The 20,039-nt window shown below is 44.6% G+C and overlaps 1 protein-coding gene across 3 annotated transcripts; it reads left to right on the plus strand.

Annotated features, from left to right (window-relative positions):
* The first annotated feature begins 524 nt into the window (after positions 1–524).
* pigo (phosphatidylinositol glycan anchor biosynthesis, class O) lies at positions 525–19,273 on the plus strand. Of its 3 annotated transcripts, none has more exons than XM_038970905.1 (11): positions 525–603; positions 1,215–1,693; positions 1,836–1,979; positions 2,076–2,199; positions 2,409–2,568; positions 2,695–2,877; positions 4,522–6,118; positions 16,189–16,392; positions 16,627–16,817; positions 17,571–17,641; positions 17,848–19,273. In XM_038970905.1, exons 2-11 carry the CDS (start codon positions 1,216–1,218, stop codon positions 17,975–17,977), a joined length of 3,282 nt encoding a protein of 1,093 aa, XP_038826833.1. In that variant the 5' UTR covers positions 525–603; position 1,215; the 3' UTR covers positions 17,978–19,273. The 3 variants fall into 3 exon arrangements, with proteins under 3 accessions (XP_038826833.1, XP_038826832.1, XP_038826834.1); XM_038970904.1 differs by having other exon boundaries at positions 538–723; XM_038970906.1 differs by having other exon boundaries at positions 538–723; positions 17,549–17,641; positions 17,848–17,964.
* The last annotated feature ends 766 nt before the right edge of the window (positions 19,274–20,039 follow it).

Here is a 20,039-nt window from a genome sequence, read left to right on the forward strand (position 1 = left end):
TGAGGCAGTGAAGAGAATAGTAGAGGAAAATGGGTCCAGGGTGAGAGATCCTAAGAGGATACCTGTGAGTAGGCCGAGGCCTATAGTGATATGAATAACGTGCTTCAGTAAGGTTGCTTTTTTGGTGTTCATGGCCCTGGTTGTCGATTGTACCGCAGGAATGGAACGTAAATCACAGAGGATAGATGTTGTGGTGGCAGTTGCAGAGAAGTACTTGGGTGTCTTAGATTTTACTGCGGAAGAGTTACAGGATGTTTTGAACGATAGTGTTCCATCCTCCCAGGCTGCTGGCCTGGAGTAGAATCAGATAGGGGCAAAGTAGTGGAATAATGGTGAGATTTTAATGTGTGCAGGGTTACTTGGTAGGGCAATGTTTTCACATCGTGTAATTAATTCGTACTACAGAATAGTAGGCTGATACACAGCCGATACAGTAGGTGGTAGCATGCAATTTTTTATTTTTTTGCACACCACAATAATACCAAAGAAGAAGTATATACCGGAAGTGGGGTTACAGCGAGAGGTGACCGTGTAGGGACATGCGCTTCCGCTCTGCTAGGCGCTGGCAGTTGAATGAATAGCTGAACTGGAGTCCCAATGAAGGTAAGAGGGAATATTATCGCACTGTGTGTACCTGAGGCACCTGTCTCGTTGCTGGCTGTCGTGTATACACTCGTTATCGACAAGCCCCGTCTCAGAGAGGACAACACGGAGCTCTACAAGGTCAGTAACGTTAGCTAGTAATGGTACACGTTGGTAGCTAGGCTAGCTAGCACTAGCAACTGATCAGCGATATGGCTGTTGCATTTAAAACAGATCATGGAAAATAGCTACGTGGTAACAAGTTACAAGTCCAGCTCGCTAACTTGAGTTCTAACGAAGCCAGTCTTAAGGAAAAGACACGTCAGATAATTTCACTTTTTGGCCCATGGTTATGGATGCTATGGCACTTCTTGTGTACCAGTAGCTAGGGAACGTTAGCCAGTTTGCTGTTAGTGGTAGCCTACGGTTACATAGAGGTTGAATCTGTACATATATTGCAATATTCTATACTATTTTTAAATCACGTTAGAAATGCTGCCACTATAGCAATTACCGTGATTATCAGTTGGCTATTGATATTTTTATGTCATGATCAAGATTCCAGCTACAACCAGCAAATTGTTTCTACACTCATGCATTTGGCCCATATACAGTCTATGATCTGTCCCTAGGATGAAGAGACTCCCCATCCTAGTTCTGCTCTTGTGGCTGTGTGTCATGTTCTACATCGGCATCTTCCTGTTTGTGGGGGGCTTCCTGCTGGTGAGGCTGGAGGTCAACCGGACCAGCACCTGTGGGGATGTTTTGCTGCCAGGGGGCCAGCAGGGGGACTTCTGCCAAGGACAGCCACGCTTCCGCAAGGCTGTGGTTCTCATCATAGACGCCCTGAAGATCGACTTTGCCCGCTTTGACCCCGCGAACAAAGAGCCCCGCCCTTTCGAGAACAAGCTGCCCGTGCTGGAGGAAGTGACCTCATCAAAGCCCACCCATGCACGCCTGTTCCCATTCCGTGCTGACCCCCCCACCACCACTATGCAGAGGATCAAGGGCTTCACCACAGGCTCCCTGCCCACCTTCATTGATGTGGGCAATAACTTTGCCTCCAGCGCCATCCTGGAGGACAACCTAGTTCACCAGCTAGCAGAAGTGGGTGAGTGACAGTCTATAAAGTCTGGCTCAATTCGCCATCCTGTAAGTAAAATATTCAAGGTTATACTCAGAAAGGCACAGATGGGACATGACGAAAATTTGAACTCAGCTTTGCCTGATTATTCCCTTTCTCCTTTCTATAGGCAAGAGAGTGGTCTTCATGGGTGATGACACATGGGAAAGTCTCTTCCCAAAAAAGTTCCACCGTTCCCTGCCCTTCCCCTCTTTCAATGTCAAGGATCTGCACACAGTGGACAATGGAATTCTGCAGCACCTGTACAACATCAGTAAGCATTGGCAGACAGCCAGACACATTTGCATTTGTGGTGTACAGTATTGGACTTCTCCTGCACATCTCCCTCTCTCTCTCCTCTCTTCCTCAGTGGTAAGTGATGACTGGGATGTGCTGGTAGCTCACTTCCTGGGGGTGGATCACTGTGGCCACAGGTTTGGTCCTGACCACCCGGCTATGGCTGACAAGCTCACCCAGATGGATGGGGTCATCAGGTCAGTGGGAATTATAAGGTCTCCTGGCCACAGTAGCACTAGGCTATATAATACTCTCTTAGATTCAGTAGTACAGAATGTAATATCAATGGCATTTTAAAGAACTATCTTTAGGATTGCATTTGTACAACGCTCTCTAAAATACTGTGTGCGGTATGTCAGATGACATACTATGGCTCTACCATTCTGACCATTGTTTTGTCCCCAAGATCTGTGCTTGATCGGCTGCAGAATGACACCCTATTAGTGGTTATGGGAGATCACGGTATGACAGATACAGGTGACCACGGGGGGGAGAGTCAGAAGGAGACTGATGCTGCCATTTTCCTCTACAGCCCCTCTCCCCTCTTTCCAGCATCCCCTTCACAGGTGAGTATAGCAGCTGCACATTCCCACCATTCCTATAATATCCTCAACAATCATGATATGAATAGTGAGTGTTGCATTGATCATTCCACATTGAATGACCCTTGTTTTGTCTCTGTCTCCCTGTAGAGTGATCCTGAGGTGGTGCCCCAGACAGACCTGGTGCCTACCCTGGCCCTGCTCCTGGGCATCCCCATCCCCTACAGCAGTGTGGGACAGGTCCTGCTGCCTCTGTTCCCTGCAGACAGCCAGACAGGGGGTGCACCAGCAGGTCTCAGCCAGGCAGAGGCACTGTGGATCAATGCCAAACAGGTAATCCCAAAGATCTGTTATCATGTCAGATGCACACGTGATGTATGTTGAACATTACAATTGACTGCACATTTCTGTGCATATTCTAACCATGAATACAAGCTTATATTAATTTGTATTATTAAGTGTTGCACGGTATATTGAAACTTCTGTACTTTTTTGATACTAGAACATGGAAAATGATTCAGTACTAGAATTTTTGTTACTTGCAGTACTTCTCTCACATCTACTGATTTGAGAGAGGATCCACTCTGTCTATCAGTGCAGCTGATGTCCCCTTATAGCGCGAGCTCACCGTACCTGCTCCACTTATTCATTGCTAGCTTTAGCCTGTACTGAGGAACCGCTTCCCTCACTGGGAGTCTGGGCTGCATGTTAGCTCCTCACTCATGCTACACTGAAGTTAACACACTTCAATAATATGGCATGTAGAAATGTTGCAACTGTTCAGAAAACAATTTCCATTACAGGCTAGAACACTTTACAATGCAAGAAGATACAGGTAGCTTCCAGCTTTGTAGGCTAACTTTCCTTGCTAGCTTACAGGTGAAGCTAACATCAATTTATGACCCTCGTACTTTGTTTGTGATAATATGCAAACCATAATGCAAAATATGTTGATTTTTAAAGCTCATTGTCACCAAAAACATAGTCATTGCCAAAAAATGTATTCATTCACTTCATCTCCCTCGCCTCAGCCACGTCTCTCCTGTCTCTCTCTCTCTGTGTGTAATTAGGTCTTAGAGACATCTCGCACTTCTATTCAAATGTTGTTCATCAGTTCAATACAATAAGTCCCAAATGGAAAGGAAACAGATTGTTTTATGTCTATAGCCCTTTGAAATCAGCCAAGACAAGCTCAATAACTCAATGTAATGTGGATAGGCTACATCTTGATTGACTCAATTTATCAATAGAGATTTACCATTCAAATATATGATTACCGTTATGTAGTTATACTGAACAGAAATATAAACGCAACAATTTCAGTCAATTGAAATAAATTCATTAGGCCATGGGGAGCCAGGCGTAGCCAATCAGAAAGAGGTTTTCCCCACAAAATGATTTTATTACAGACAGAAATACTCCTCAGTTTCAGACGATCCTGCAGGTGAAGAAGCCGGATGTGGAGGTCCTGGGCTGTCATGTGTAATGATCAAGCTGTTTAATCAGCTTCTTGATATGCCACACCTGTCAGGTGGATGGATTATCTTGGCAAAGGAGAAATGCTCACTAACAGGGATGTAAACAAATTTGTGCACAACATTGGAGAGAAATAAGCAATTTGTGCGTATGGATAATTTCTGCGATCTTTTATTTAAGCTCATGAAACATGGAACCAACACTTTACATGTTGCGTTTATATTTTTGTTCAGTATATATTGGTAAAAACAAAGTCAATTTGATTGTAAAATTGATTCATTAATGCATACATGGCTCTCTCTGAAAAATGTCATGAATGATATTGAACTCAAAAGATCTTTCTGGATCAAGTCCCGTTCTGTGACTTTGGCTAATAGGTCTTGTTTTGACGTGGTATCGCGCATGGTGATGGTATTGTGATGCTAAACCTGGTATCGAAGCCAAAATTCTGTTATCGTGACCACACAAATTATACATTTGACCCTTTTTGTCTTTTTGAAGGTCAACCGTTTCCTAGAGACCTATTCCAGCATGGCCAAAGACATCCCTCCAGAGAGTCTGTCTCAGCTGCAGGCAGACTTCTCCCGCCTCTCCTCCAAGTACCTCCGCACCGTCAAAGAGGGCCGCTCTCCCACCCCAGAACTAGTGGCCTCCCTGCAGGGGTACCTGACCTCTGTCCGGGACACTTGCCGCGCCACCTGGGCCCACTTCAACCCAGCCAAGATGGCTGCCGGCATAGCTGTCCTGGCGTGTGCCTGCGTGCTGTGTTACGTCCTCTCTGAGATGTCCTCTGTGCTGGTGAGGGAGAGTGGTCTGCTGAGGGTCCCTCTGGTGGCAGCCACTGTGGTGGGGGTGTGTGTGGCTGCAAGTCAGCTGTTCACCCAGGGCTATGCTGAGGGGTCCTGGTGCCTGGCGGCTGCAGCCTTCTCCTCTGAGGTACTGGTCCTCTGGAGAGCCCGACGGGCCAGGAAGACTACAGCGGCTGAGGGTGGAGAGGTGGCCCCAAGACGTGGCTGGCTGACCCTGCCTCGCTTCTTATTAACCCCTCCCCTCCTGGTGCTCCTCCTGCGCTGTGCCTCCCTGCTCTCTGACAGCTATGTAATAGCAGAGGGCCGTGTGGTCACCTTTCTGCTTATTTCCATGAGCCTCTATGTCCCCTTCCATCTCAACTGGGACGGCCTCCTGCTACCCCCTGTCCATGACCCCCTGAAACCCGCCGGGCTGCTGCCCTCCCCGGTTCTATCCCCCTTAGCCATAAGGAGGGAGAGCAGCACCTTCTTGGCCTGCCTGGGGGTGTTAGTGGGCTCTCTCTACCTCTCCCTCTTCTTCCACGGCTGTCGTGAGGAGCAGGGCTCCTGCCAGCCCTCCCCGTTCCTCTCCCCCCTGTCACGGGTGCAGGACAGCCGTCTGAAGAACCTGCACTACATCCTGTCTCTGGCCTCTCTGGGCGCCTGGACCTACCTGCTGCGGCGCTGGCTGCGGCACTACGGCAACCTGAACAGCCCTAGTGGCACGGTGTTCACGGCCCGCTGGATCCTACCTCTGCTGTCTGTCTGTTTGGGGCTCCACTGGGCTGTGGCTGCCACCCCAGAGGACAGCTTCCGGAACCTGGCTGAGCTGATCAGCTTGGGCCAGCGGGCCCTCCCCAGGGTTGCCTTCTCTCTGCTGGGCGTAGGGCTGGCGCTGCTATGGCTGGATCCGCTCACCGTATTTATCAAGAGCAGGGCTGCAACCCCTGTCCGAGGCCCTGTATCGCTCCCCCCACCCCGCTACCGGGCCAGCACGGGCATCAGCACCCAGGCAGAGCTGCACCACCTTATCCCCCAGCTCTACCAGCGCATGCGCCGCTCCCTGGAGGATGGAGAACCAGCCAGGGTTCCTGAGGGGGGCGACCGGCCTGCCGTGGAGGCCTACGGGCTGGGTACGGTCTACTCGGCCCCCGTGGTCCTGCTGTGCGGCCTGCTAGGGCTGGGCCTGCTGCTGCTGCATCCAGAGGGCATGTCCCTGTCCTTCCTCCTGCTGCTCCTGGAGATGGGAGCCCTGCTGCAGATACACGCCTCCTCCACTACCCTCAACTCCCTGCAGGGGGCGCACTCTGGTAAGCTGCTCACAGTGTGTGATCAATGGTCTGACTATTTGGTCCTCTTTTCATCTTTTATAACATGCCTGTAATTTTTACTTTTGCATATGTTGCATGTTTGTCTCAAACTAACGACTAGAGATACTAATTATTATGGATTTATCTTATTTGCCCCTGACTTATTTGTACCCTGCCCTGAACTTTAGTAACGTTCACTGGCCGGCAACATCTGGTTACTCTACCATGCACCTTAGAGGCTGCTGCCCTATGTACATAGTAATTGAACACGGGTTACTTTAATGATGTTTACGTACTGTTTTACCCACTTCATATGTATATACTGTATTGTAGTCAAGGCCTATCTTATTTAACTATTGCTGTACATTATACTATTCTTCAGAATATACAGTGCCTTGCAAAAGTATTCACCCCCCTTGACATTTTTCCTATTTTGTTGCCTTACAACCTGGAATTAAAATATATTTTTTGGAGGGGTTGTATCATTTAATTTACACAACATCCCTACCACTTTGAAGATGCAAAATGTTTTTTTATTGTGAAACAAACAAGAAATAAGACAAAAAAAACTGCATAACTATTCACCCCTGCAAAGTCAATACTTTGTAGAGCCACCTTTTGTAGCAATTACTGGGATGGGCAAAACTGCTCCAGCTCCTTCAAGTTGGATGGGTTCCACTGGTGTACAGCAATCTTTAAGTCATACCACAGATTTTCAATTGGATTAAGGTCTGGGCTTTGACTAGGCCATTCCAAGACATTTAAATGTTTCCCCTTAAACCACTCGAGTGTTGCTTTAGCAGTATGCTTAGGGTCATTGTCCTGCTGGAAGGTGAACCTCCGTCCCAGTCTCAAATCTCTGGAAGACTGAAACAGGTTTCCCTCAAGAATTTCTCTGTATTTAGCGCCATCCATCATTCCTTCAATTCTGACCAGTTTCCCAGTCCCTGCCGATGAATAACATTCCCACAGCATGATTCTGCCACCACCATGCTTCACTGTGGGGATGGTGTTCTTGGAGTGATGAGAGGTGTTGGGTTTGTGCCAAACATAGCATTTTCCTTGATGGCCAAAAAGCTAAATTTTAGTCTCATCTGACCAGAGTACCTTCTTCCATATGTTTGGGGAGTCTTCCACATGCCCTTTGGCGAACACCAAACGTGTTTTCTTTTAGCAATGGCTTTTTTCTGGCCACTCTTCCGTAAAGCCCAGCTCTGTGGCGTGTCGGCTTAAAGTGGTCCTGTGGACGGATACTCCAATCTCCGCTGTGGAGCTTTGTAGCTCCTTCAGGGTTATCTTTGGTCTCTTTTTTGCCTCTGATTAATGCATTTTTTGCCTGGTCTGTGAGTTTTGGTGGGTGGCCCTCTTGGCAGGTTTGTTGTGGTGCATAATCTTTAATTTAATGGTACTCCGTGGGATGTTCAAAGTTTCAGATATATTTTTTATAACCCAAACCTGATCTGTACTTCTCCAACTTTGTACCTGATCTGTTTGGAGAGCTCCTTGGTCTTCGTGGTGCCGCTTAGTGGTGTTGCAGACTCTGCGGCCTTTCAGAGCAGGTGTGTATATATATACTGAGATCATGTGACAGATCATGTGACACTTAGATTGCACACAGGTGGACTTTGTTTAACTAGTTATGTAACTTCTGAAGGTAATTGGTTGCACCAGATCTTATTTAGGGGTTTCATAGCAAAGGGGGTGAATACATGTGCACGCACCAATTTTCCTTTTTTTAAATTTTATTATTTAAAATTTTTTTTGTAAGAAGTTATTTTTTCCATTTCACTTCACCAATTTGGACTATTTTGTGTATGTCCATTACATGAAATCCAAATAAAAATCTATTTAAATTACAGGTTGTAATGCAACAAAATAGGAAAAACGCCAAGGGGGATGAATACTTTTGCAAGGCACTATATATATGACCCACACACAGTACCAGTCAAACATTTGGACACACTTACTCATTCCAGGGCTTTTCTTTATGTTTGCAATTTTCTACATTGTAGAATAATAGTGAAGACATCAAAACTATGAAATAACACATGGAATTTAACAAATGTTAAATCTTTTCTATTTTAGATTCTTCAAAGTATCCACCCTTTGCCTTAATGACAGCTTTGCACACTCTTGTCATTCATTCAGCCAGCTTCATGAGGTAGTCACCTGGAATGCATTTTAATTAGCAAGTGTGACTTATTAAAAGTTAATTTGTGGAATTTCTCTCCACCTTAATGCGTTTGAGCCAATCAGTTGTATTGTGACAAGGTAGGGGTGGTATACAGAAGATGTAAAATACCAGTCTATATTATGGCAAGAACAGGTCAAATAAGCAAAGAGAAACAGTTAAGCTCAGTCAATCCAGAACATTTCAAGAACTTTGAACGTTTCTTCAAGTGCAGTCACAAAAACCATTGAGCGCAATGATAAAACTGGCTCTCATGGTGACTGCCACAGGAAAGGAAGACCCAGAGTTACCTCTGCTGCTGAGGATACTTTCATTAGAGATACCAGCCTCAGAAATAGCAGCCCAAATAAATGCTTCACAGAGTTCAAGTAACAGACACATCTCAACATCAACTGTTCAGAGGAGACTACGTGAATCAGGCCTTCATGTTCGAATTTCTGCAAGGAAACCACTACTAAAGGACACCAATAATAAGAAGAGACTTGCTTGGGCCAAGAAACATGAGCAAGGGACATTAGACTGGTGGAAATCTGTCCTTTGGTCTGATGAGTTCAAATGGGAGATTTTTGGTTCCAACCGCTGTGTCTTTGTGAGACGCAGAGTAGGTGAACGGATGATCTCCGCATGTGTGGTTCCCACCGTGAAGCATGGAGGAGGAGTTGTGGTGGTGCTTTGCTGAGGACACTCAGTGATTTATTTAGAATTCAAGGCAAACTTAACCAGCATGGCTACCACAGCATTCTGCAGCGATACACCATCCCATCTGGTTTGCGCTTAGTGGATTATAATTTGTTTTTCAACGGGACAATGACCCAAAACACCTCCAGGCTGTGTAAGGGCTATTTGACCAAGAAGGAGAGTGATGGAGTGCTGCATCAGATGACATGGCCTCCACAATCACATGACCTCAACCCAATTGAGATGGTTTGGGATGAGTTGGACCACAGAGAGAAGGAAAAGCAGCCAACAGTACTCAGCATACGTGGGAACTCCTTCAAGACTGTTTGAAAAGCATTCCAGGTGAAGCTGATTGTCAGAATGCTTTGACAGCTTTGCACACTCTTGGCAAAGGGTGGCTACTTTGAAGAAATCTCAAATATATTTTTCTTAACACTTTTTTTGGGTTAATACACACTACAAGAGTGTGCAAAGCTGTCATTAAGGCAAAGGGTGGATACTTTGAAGAATCTAAAATAGAAAAGATTTAACATTTGTTAAATTCCATGTGTTATTTCATAGTTTTGATGTCTTCACTATTATTCTACAATGTGGAAAATAGTAAAATAAGAAAACCCTTGAATGAGTAGGCGTGTCCAAACTTTTGATTGGTACTGTGTGTGTCTCACACAGGAAAAAAACGATTTAATCCAATTTTAGAATAAGGCTGTAATGTAACAACGTGGAAAAAGTCAAGGGGTCTGAATACTTTCCGGAGGCACTGTACATACACTACTGTTCAAAAGTTTGGGGTCACTTAGAAATGTCCTTGTTTTCCATGAAAACATACATGAAATGAGTTGCAAAATGAATAGGAAATATAGTCAAGACATTGACAAGGTTATAAATAAGGATTTTTAATTGAAATAATTGTGTCCTTCAAACTTTGCTTTCGTCAAAGAATACTCAATTTGCAACAATTACAGCCTTGCAGACCTTTGGCATTATAGTTGTTAATTTGTTGTGGTAATCTGTAGAGATTTCACCCCATGCTTCCTGAAGCACCTCCCACAAGTTGGATTGGCTTGATGAGCACTTCTTACGTACCATACGGTCAAGCTGCTCCCACAACAGCTCAATAGGGTTCAGATCCAGTGACTGTGCTGGCCACTCCATTATAGACAGAATACCAGCTGACTGCTTCTCCCCTAAATAGTTCTTGCATAGTTTGGAGCTGTGCTTTAGGTCATTGTCCTGTTGTAGGAGGAAATTGGCTCCAATAAAGAGCCTTCCACAGTGTATGGCATGGCGTTGCAGAATGGAGTGATAGCCTTCCTTCTTCAAGATCCCTTTTACCCTGTACAAATCTCCCACTTTACTACCACCAAAGCACCCCAGACCATCACATTGCCTCCACCATGCTTGACAGATGGCGTCAAGCACTCCTCCAGCATCTTCTAATTATTTCTGCTTCTCACGAATGTTCTTCTTTGTTATCTGAACACCTCAAACTTAGATTCGTCTGTCCAAAACACTTTTTTTCCAATCTTCCTCTGTCCAGTGTCTGTGTTCTTTTGCCTGTCCAGTGTCTGTGTTCTTTTGCCTATCTTAATCTTTTATTTTTATTGGCCAGTCTGAGAGATGGTTTTTTCTTTGCAACTCTGCCTAGAAGGCCAGTATCCCGGAGTCGCCTCTTCACTGTTGACATTGAGACTGGTGTTTTGCTGGTACTATTTAATGAAGCTGCCAGTTGAGGACTTGTGAGGCGTCTGTTTCTCAAACTAGACACTAATGTACTTGTCCTCTTGCTCAGTTCTCAAATCAAATTCATTTATATAGCCCTTCTTACATCAGCTGATATCTCAAAGTGCTGTACAGAAACCCAGCCTAAAACCCCAAACAGCAAGCAATGCAGGTGTAGAAGCACGGTGGCTAGGAAAAACTCCCTAGAAAGGCCAAAACCTAGGAAGAAACCTGGACTGGGTGGCCAGTCCTCTTCTGGCTGTGCCAGGTGAAGATTGTAACAGAACATGGCCAAGATGTTCAAATGTTCATAAATTACCAGCATGGTCAAATAATAATAATCACAGTAGTTGTCGAGGGTGCAGCAAGTCAGCACCTCAGGAGTAAATGTCGATAGCCGATCATTAAGAGTATCTCTACCGCTCCTGCAGTCTCTAGAGTTGAAAACAGCAGGTCTGGGACAGGTAGCACGTCCGGGGAACAGGTCAGGGTTCCATAGCCGCAGGCAGAACAGTTGAAACTGGAGCAGCAGTACGGCCAGGTGGACTGGGGACAGCAAGGAGTCATCATGCCAGGTAGTCCTGAGGCATGGTCCTAGGGCTCAGGTCCTCAGAGAAAGAAAGAAATAGAGAAAAAGCGAGAGAAAATTAGAGAGCATACTTAAATTCACACAGGACACCGGATAAGACAGGAGAAGTACTCCAGATATAACAAACTGACCCTAGCCCCCCGACACACAAACTACTGCAGCATAAATACTGGAGGCTGAGACAGGAGGGGTCAGGAGACACTGTGGCTCCATCCGATGATACCCCCGGACAGCGCCAAACAGGAAGGATATAACCCCACCCACTTTGCCAAAGCACTGCCCCCACACCACTAGAGGGATATCTTCAACCACCAACTTACCATCCTGAGACAAGGCCGAGTATAGCCCACAAAGATCTCCGCCACGGCACAACCCAAGGGGGGGGCGCCAACCCAGACAGGAAGATCACGTCAGTGACTCAACCCACTCAAGTGACGCACCCCTCCTAGGGACGGCATGAAAGAGCGCCAGTGACTCAGCCCCTGTAATAGGGTTAGAGGCAGAGAATCCCAGTGGAGAGAGGGGAACCGGCCAAGTAGAGACAGCAAGGGCGGTTCGTTGCTCCAGAGCCTTTCCGTTCACCTTCACACTCCTGGGCCAGACTACACTCAATCATATGACCCACTGAAGAGATGTGTGTCATCCGCATAGCAGTGAAAGTTAACGTTATGTTTTCAAATGATATCCCCAAGAGGTAAAATATATAGTGAAAACAATAGTGATCCCAAAACGGAACCTTGAGGAACACCGAAATGTACAGTTGATTTGTCAGAGGACAAACCATTCACAGAGACAAACTGATATCTTTCCGACAGATAAGATCTAAACCAGGCCAGAACTTGTCCGTGTAGACCAATTTGGGTTTCCAATCTCTCCAAAAGAATGTGGTGATCGACGGTATCAAAGGCAGCACTAAGGTCTAGGAGCACGAGGACAGATGCAGAGCCTTGGTCTGACGCCATTAAAAGGTCATTTACCACCTTCACAAGTGCAGTCTCAGTGCTATGATGGGGTCTAAAACCAGACTGAAGCATTTCGTATACATTGTTTGTCTTCAGGAAGGCAGTGAGTTGCTGTGCAACAGCTTTTTCTAAAATATTTGAGAGGAATGGAGGATTCGATATAGGCCGATAGTTTTTTATATTTTCTGGGTCAAGGTTTGGCTTTTTCAGGAGAGGCTTTATTACTGCCACTTTTAGTGAGTTTGGTACACATCCGGTGGATAGAGAGCCGTTTATTATGTTCAACATAGGAGGGCCGAGCACAGGAAGCAGCTCTTTCAGTAGTTTAGTTGGAATAGGGTCCAGTATGCAGCTTGAAGGTTTAGAGGCCATGATTATTTTCATCATTGTGTCAAGAGATATAGTACTAAAACACTTAATTGTCTCTCTTGATCCTAGGTCCTGGCAGAGTTGTGCAGACTCAGGACAGCTGAGCTTTGGAGGAATACGCAGATTTAAAGAGGAGTCCGTAATTTGATGATTCGTAATTCTAATGATCATGATCTTTTCCTCAAAGAAGTTCATGAATTTATTACTGCTGAAGTGAAAGCCATCGTCACTTGGGGAATGCTGCTTTTTAGTTAGCTTTGCGACAGTATCAAAAATACATTTCAGATTGTTCTTATTTTCCTCAATTAAGTTGGAAAAATAGGATGATCGAGCAACAGTGAGGGCTCTTTGATACTGCACGGTACTGTCTTTCCAAGCTAGTCGGAAGACTTCCAGTTTGGTGTGGCGCCATTTCCGTTCCAATTTTCTGGAAGCTTGCTTCAGAGCTCGGGTATTTTCTGTATACCAGGGAGCTAGTTTCTTATGACAAATGTTTTTCGTTTTTAGGGGTGCAACTGCATCTAGGGTATTGCGCAAGGTTAAATTGAGTTCCTCAGTTAGGTGGTTAACTGATTTTTGTCCTCTGACGTCCTTGGGTAGGCAGAGGGAGTCTGGAAGGGAATCAAGGAGTCTTTGTGTTGTCTGAGAATTTATAGCACGACTTTTGATGCTCCTTGGTTGTGGTCTGAGCAGATTATTTGTTGCGATTGCAAACGTAATAAAATGGTGGTCCGATAGTCCAGGATTATGAGGAAAAACATTAAGATCTACAACATTTATTCCATGGGACAAAACTAGGTCCAGTTTATGACTGTGACAGTGAGTATGTCCAGAGACATGTTGGACAAAACCCACTGAGTCGATGATGGCTCCGAAAGCCTTTTGTAGTGGGTCTGTGGACTTTTCCATGTGAATATTAAAATCACAAAAAATTAGAATATTATCTGCTATGACTACAAGGTCCGATGGGAACTCGGTGAGGAACGCTGTATATGGCCCAGGAGGCCTGCTATAAAAAGTGATTGAGTAGGCTGCATAGATTAAATGACTAGAAGCTCAAAAGATGAAAACGTCATCTTTTTTTTGTTGTAAATTAATATTTGCTATCGTAAATGTTAGCAACACCTCCACCTTTGCAGGATGCACGGGGGATATGGTCACTAGTGTAACCAGGAGGTGAGGCCTCATTTAACACAGTAAATTCATCAGGCTTAATTAAGCCATGTTTCAGTCAGGCCAATCACATCAAGATTATGATCAGTGATTAGTTCATTGACTATAACTGCCTTTGAAGTGAGGGATCTAACATTAAGTAGCCCTATTTTGAGATGTGAGGTATCACGATCTCTTTCATTAATGGCAGGAATGGAGGAGGTCTTTATCCTAGTGAGATTGCTAAGGCGAACACCACCATGTTTAGTTTTGCCCAACCTAGGTCGAGGCACAGACACGGTCTCAATGGGGATAGCTGAGCTGACTACACTGACTGTGCTAGTGGCAGACTCCGCTAAGCTGGCAGGCTGGCTAACAGCCTGCTGCCTGGCCTGCACCCTATTTCATTGTGGAGCTAGAGGAGTTAGAGCCCTGTCTATGTTGGTAGATAAGATGAGAGCACCCCTCCAGCTAGGATGGAGTCCGTCACTCCTCAGCAGGCCAGGCTTGGTCCTGTTTGTGGGTGAGTCCCAGAAAGAGGGCCAATTATCTACAAATTCTATCTTTTGGAATGGCAGAAAACAGTTTTCAACCAGCGATTGAGTTGTGAGACTCTGCTGTAGAGCTCATCACTCCCCCTAACTGGGAGGGGGCCAGAGACAATTACTCGATGCCGACACATCTTTCTAGCTGATTCACACGCTGAAGCTATGTTGCGCTTGGTGACCTCTGACTGTTTCATCCTAACATCGTTGGTGCCGATGTGGATAACAATATCTCTATACTCTCTACACTCGCCAGTTTTAGCTTTAGCCAGCACCATCTTCAGATTAGCCTTGACGTCGGTAGCCCTGCCCCCTGGTAAACAGTGTATGATCGCTGGATGATTCATTTTAAGTCTAATACTGCGGGTAATGGAGTCGCCAATGACTAGGGTTTTCAATTTGTCAGAGCTAATGGTGGGAAGTTTCGGCGTCTCAGACCCCGTAACGGGAGGAGTAGAGACAAGAGAAGGCTCGGTCTCAGACTCCGACTCGCTGCTTAATGGGGAAAACCGGTTGAAAGTTTCTGACGGCTGAATGAGCGACACCGGTTGAGCATTCCTACAGCATTTCCCTCCAGAAGCCATGAGGAAGTTGTCCGGCTACGGAGACTGTGCAAGGGGATTTATACTACTATCTGTACTTACTGGTGGCACAGACGCTGTTTCATCCTTTCCTACACTGAAATTACCCTTTCCTAACGATTGCATCTGAAGCTGGGCTTGCAGCACAGCTATCCTCGCCGTAAGGCGATCGTTCTCCTGTATATTATGAGTACAGCGACTGCAATTAGAAGGCATCATGTTAATGTTACTACTTAGCTTCGGATGGTGGAGGTCCTGACGAACCATGTCCAGATAAAGCGTCCGGAGTGAAAAAGTTGAATGAAAAAAAAAAGTTGTGAGGGAAAAACTAAAAATATAAACGGTAATTAAAAAGTAAAAACCGTAAAGTTGTCAGGTAGCAAAGTAAGGTTGGCAACAAAACGCACAGCAACAGGTAAACAAGTCTGCAAGTTGTGACCGGAAATGAGTTGTTGTGCACAGAGTCCTCCCACTCCTCTTTCTATTCTGGTTAGAGCCAGTTTGCGCTGTTCTGTGAAGGGAGTAGTACACAGCGTTGCACGAGATTTTCAGTTACTTGGCGATTTCTCACATGGAATAGCCTTCACTTCTCAGAACAAGAATAGACAGACGAGTTTCAGAAGAAAATAATTTGTTTCTGGCCATTTTGAGCCTGTAATCAAACCCACAAATGCTGACGCTCCAGATACTCAACTGGTCTAAAGAAAGTCCGTTTTATTGCTTCATTAATCAGGACAAGAGCTTTCAGCTGTGCTAACATAATTGCCATTGGGTTTTCTAATGATCAATTACCCTTTTAAAATTATCAACTTGGATTAGCTAACACAACATGCCAATGGAACACAGGAGTGATGGTTGCTGATAATGGGCCTCTGTACGCCTATGTAGATATTCCATATAAAATCTGCCGTTTCCAGCTACAATAGTCATTTACAACATTAACAATGTCTACACTGTATTTCTGATCAATTTGATGTTATTTTAATGGACAAAAAATGTGCTTTTCTTTCAAAAACAAGGACATTTCTAAGTGACCCCAAACCTTTGAACGGTAGTGTGCATACCTAGATACATACAGACAGACAGACTCCGACATTGCTCGTCCTAATATTTCTTAATTCCATTCTTTTACTTTTTCGATTTGTGTGTATTGTTAGATTTTACTGCACTGTTGGAGCTAGGAACACTAGCATTTCGCTACACCTGCAATAACATCTGCTAAATATGTGTGTGCGACCAATAAGGTTTTACTTTGATTTGACTTGTCTCTCCCTCTGCCAGGTGACTTTTCTGTGCCCTGGACCCCGGTAGTGCTGTGGTCCCTGGCTGCCACTCAGTTCTTCCATGCCACAGGCCATCTGCCTACGTTCCCATCCATCCAGTGGGCTGCTGCTTTTGTGGGCTTCCCTGGTGGGCACACGGGCACCATACTCCCTGCTTCACTGGTCACCCTCAACACCTTCTCCTCACACATCCTCTTTGCAGGTACTCACTTGTTTACTGTGTTGTACAGTAAGAATTCTAATGTGTTTAGATTGATTGACATCGTGGTTAATGTGGCTATAATCATATCCCTCCTGACATTATTTCAGTCTATGCGTAATACTGTACCACATTTCAATACTGACAACCACTTAAGTTAATTGATGGCTATACAGTGTACCTGAATATTGATCATGAATATGATGCTCAGTTTATGCTGTATGTTTGTGAATACAGTGGCTTGTCCGCTGCTTCTCTTCTGGCCGCTGGTGTGTGAGGTGCGAGGGGGACGAGGAGGAAGAGGAGGGGGTGGGGAGGAAGGAGAGGACAATGCTATCATGGAGATGAGACTAAGGGAGAGTCCCCAGCAGTTCAGCTCTGCCCTTCTACAGCTCGCAACACGCTACCTCTTCATTAACGGGGCACAGGTAAGCACTATTAGAATAATATCATGCATATTTGAATTTTATTTAAATAACAAAAATATTGCTCTTGACTAATCAGAATGACGCAAAATGCCACAACCGTATGCAGTTGTTTTCTGGGTGCTATTCTCCGGTAGTTTCTGGCTAGCAGTAGCCTAGGCTAACAGCAACAGTGAAAGAGAAGTCTGACATTTGCCATTGTAGAACTGATTCTGTTCTGGTGAGATTTTTTGCATTGATCTGTGTCAGGTCTCTGTTGGTGCGTGCCTGTAGGCTAATCATTTTTTTGAAGTGGGGAAAATAGCATATCGTTGTCAGGGCTGACCGGAGGGATACATGCTGTAATAGTATAAAATGTCTTTTCATGTAAAACATAACCCATAGTCCATGAGAGAGACAATGATATTAAAATAATCACTTTGTGTGTCCTCAGTAATGTAGGCTACATTTACAGCTGTAAACAGTGTACTGTCAGCCATGTGAAGTCTGAAGCAGCAGTAGCCCAATGGACCGTACATAAACACTACATTTTTAAAGTTTGTTTTTTATTAAATTAAGAATTTCAAATGTCATGAAAATATGCTTGTGTGTAACAAGGTAACTTGGACCATTTCAGTTAGACAACATTTTAAAATAGACCTACATTTATCAAAATGAATACTCTCACAAGTGTTTGAATAATAACGTAGAATTACCATGCCCATCCCTAACACATTTTTCTGCCATTGACTCAGGACCTCCTCTCCCCTCTTTCAGGTCTTTGCATCAGTCTGTGCAGCTGCTATCCTCAGGAGACATTTAATGGTGTGGAAGGTTTTTGCACCCAAGTGAGTATCTTTCCCAACTCACAGTAACCACAGTATTGGCTTTGTGTCATTCCATCCTACTCTGTGTTACTGGGTTTGTCTAAGTCCCTGATCATGCTCTCAAAATGTGTCATCTGTCTTCTCTAGCATGCTATTAAGCATTATGTCTTCTCTAGCATGCTATTAAGCATTATGTCTTCTCTAACATGTTTCCTATATATTTGCAGGTTGATGTTTGAGGCCTCAGGGTTCCTGGTGAGCAGTGTGTTTGTGCTGGTGGGGGTGACCCTGGTGATGAGGGTGGACGTGGCAGTGGGGCGCTGGTTTAAGAGACTACTCCCTGACACGTCCGAGTAGAGCTGCTATTGCACTGTTGCAATTGACCAGGGCCCACTGTAAGGCACCCTACACTGTACATCCCTCTCTGGTTCTGGGGGGGTGCAAGGATGGACAGAGGGGGGGGGTCCTGGGGTGACCCAGGGGAATTCGCCATAAGGGCAGCCGTAAGTATCTAGAGGGACTGAGGTGTTTGGGTGACTTGTCCTCTCAAACTCAACTTCAGTGTAGGCTGTATGATGTCAACAAAGGTGCTCTCTCCTCTTGCTCTGTCAATGCAGGCGGACCACAATGGAACTGAATGGTTGGAACTTTTCACGTCCATCCTCAATACAACAAACTCTAAACCCATTGAAGAACATCTGTAATACTCCACTTTATTCTCCTTGGTCATGTATGGGACAGATCCAAGCCTTCACAGCATTACTCTCCATTGTATTGTCTATCGGGTGGCCAGTTAATGAGGCTGTTTACAGAGTGGATGGGAAAGGGGCCTATGGGACCCACAATGCTCTCTGGCTCATGCTCAGTTATGTATGACAGGTCAACAGGAAATGGGTGGATTGTGCAAAAAGCAATGAAATTAATCCATCCCAGCAAAGTGCATTATGTCTGTCATCTCAAGTGTCTGCTGAAGGAAATTATCAATTCTTCTCTTGTTTTTATCGTTTTTATATTTAAAAATGGTGGTTTCTTACTGCCAACACTGACGATTATATTACAATATTTTACAGCATCAGCAATAACTGTCTTAATTCATCTCGAATAACAGTATGATTTATAACAATGTTTTCTAATCCCAAATATACAGGTCAGTAGTCTTATGTGAGCCAATAAAGCACATTTTCCCTTGGACAGGATAGCTTTAATGAATGCCTTGTGTGATGTGACCTCGTTGGATGGAAAAAAAGAAAAAGTAGAAATTGAGGACATAAGCATTGACTGTTTTTATTTATTTCTCTGTGGTAGGTACAGTGTGCTGTAGGTCACTGGACAAGGACATGTTACATTTCTCAGCTCTAGTCTGCAATGCATGAAACTGAAGGGATGTCATTTGAGCTCAGGTTGAATTTGCCCCAATGCAATAGAGCTCCCTTGCTCAAGTGAATGATTGATGTCTACTTCTCTTGGCAGAAGGTAGTGGGTACTATATTTATGCCAATCTGAGTCATGCCTTGTTATAAGTGTTGGTGAGTTGATATGTTCAGTTGCCATAGATTTCTTTCGTTACAAATACTTTTGTTAATATTACTTTTGTTTAATATAACCAATGAACTAAATTGATCTTATTGTGAAACTCAAATTAAATAGTTTGTACATTTATGAAAGTGTTTGTCCCGCTTTAAATTGTTTAGCTTATGAAGGATTTATGAACACAGTATAAGCACTGCATGTGTTACAAAGCATCCATAACAGTATGTCATGCTTTATAATGGGTTCATAAATGTGACATGTTTTGCTGAAGGATTGCATACGCTCTAAAATAAGGTCATATTAGTCACATTAAACCTAATCTCATTCCCAGACACTATCGGCCAAATGTGTGGAAGGTCTGGTGTACCAACGCATCACACTTGGCCTTCGTTAGTTAGGTTTCAAATCAAATAAATAGTGGAAATGGCCAGGGTTTAGCCATAATTATGATGACTTACTTTACTCAGTAAGGTCACTCCTGTAGAATTCTAAGGTCACTCCCACTAAGGCCAACTCTGAATGGTTGATATCCCAGGCTTATATTTCTTGTGCAATAACCTGGGGACGACGTTACACCAAGAAACACTTACCTTGATGAAAGCCCCCAACCTAAAGAAACACTTACCTTGATGAAAGCCCCCAACCTAAAGAAACACTGACCTTGATGAAAGCCCCCAACCTAAAGAAACACTGACCTTGATGAAAGCCCCCAACCTAAAGAAACACTTACCTTGATGAAAGCCCTCAACCTAAAGAAACACTTACCTTGATGAAAGCCCCCAACCTAAAGAAACACTTACCTTGATGAAAGCCCTCAACCTAAAGAAACACTTACCTTGATGAAAGCCCCCAACCTAAAGAAACACCTTGATGAAAGCCCCCAACCTAA

The sequence above is a fragment of the Salvelinus namaycush genome, chromosome 31 (genome assembly GCF_016432855.1).
Source record: "Salvelinus namaycush isolate Seneca chromosome 31, SaNama_1.0, whole genome shotgun sequence".
Lineage (NCBI taxonomy): Eukaryota > Metazoa > Chordata > Actinopteri > Salmoniformes > Salmonidae > Salvelinus > Salvelinus namaycush.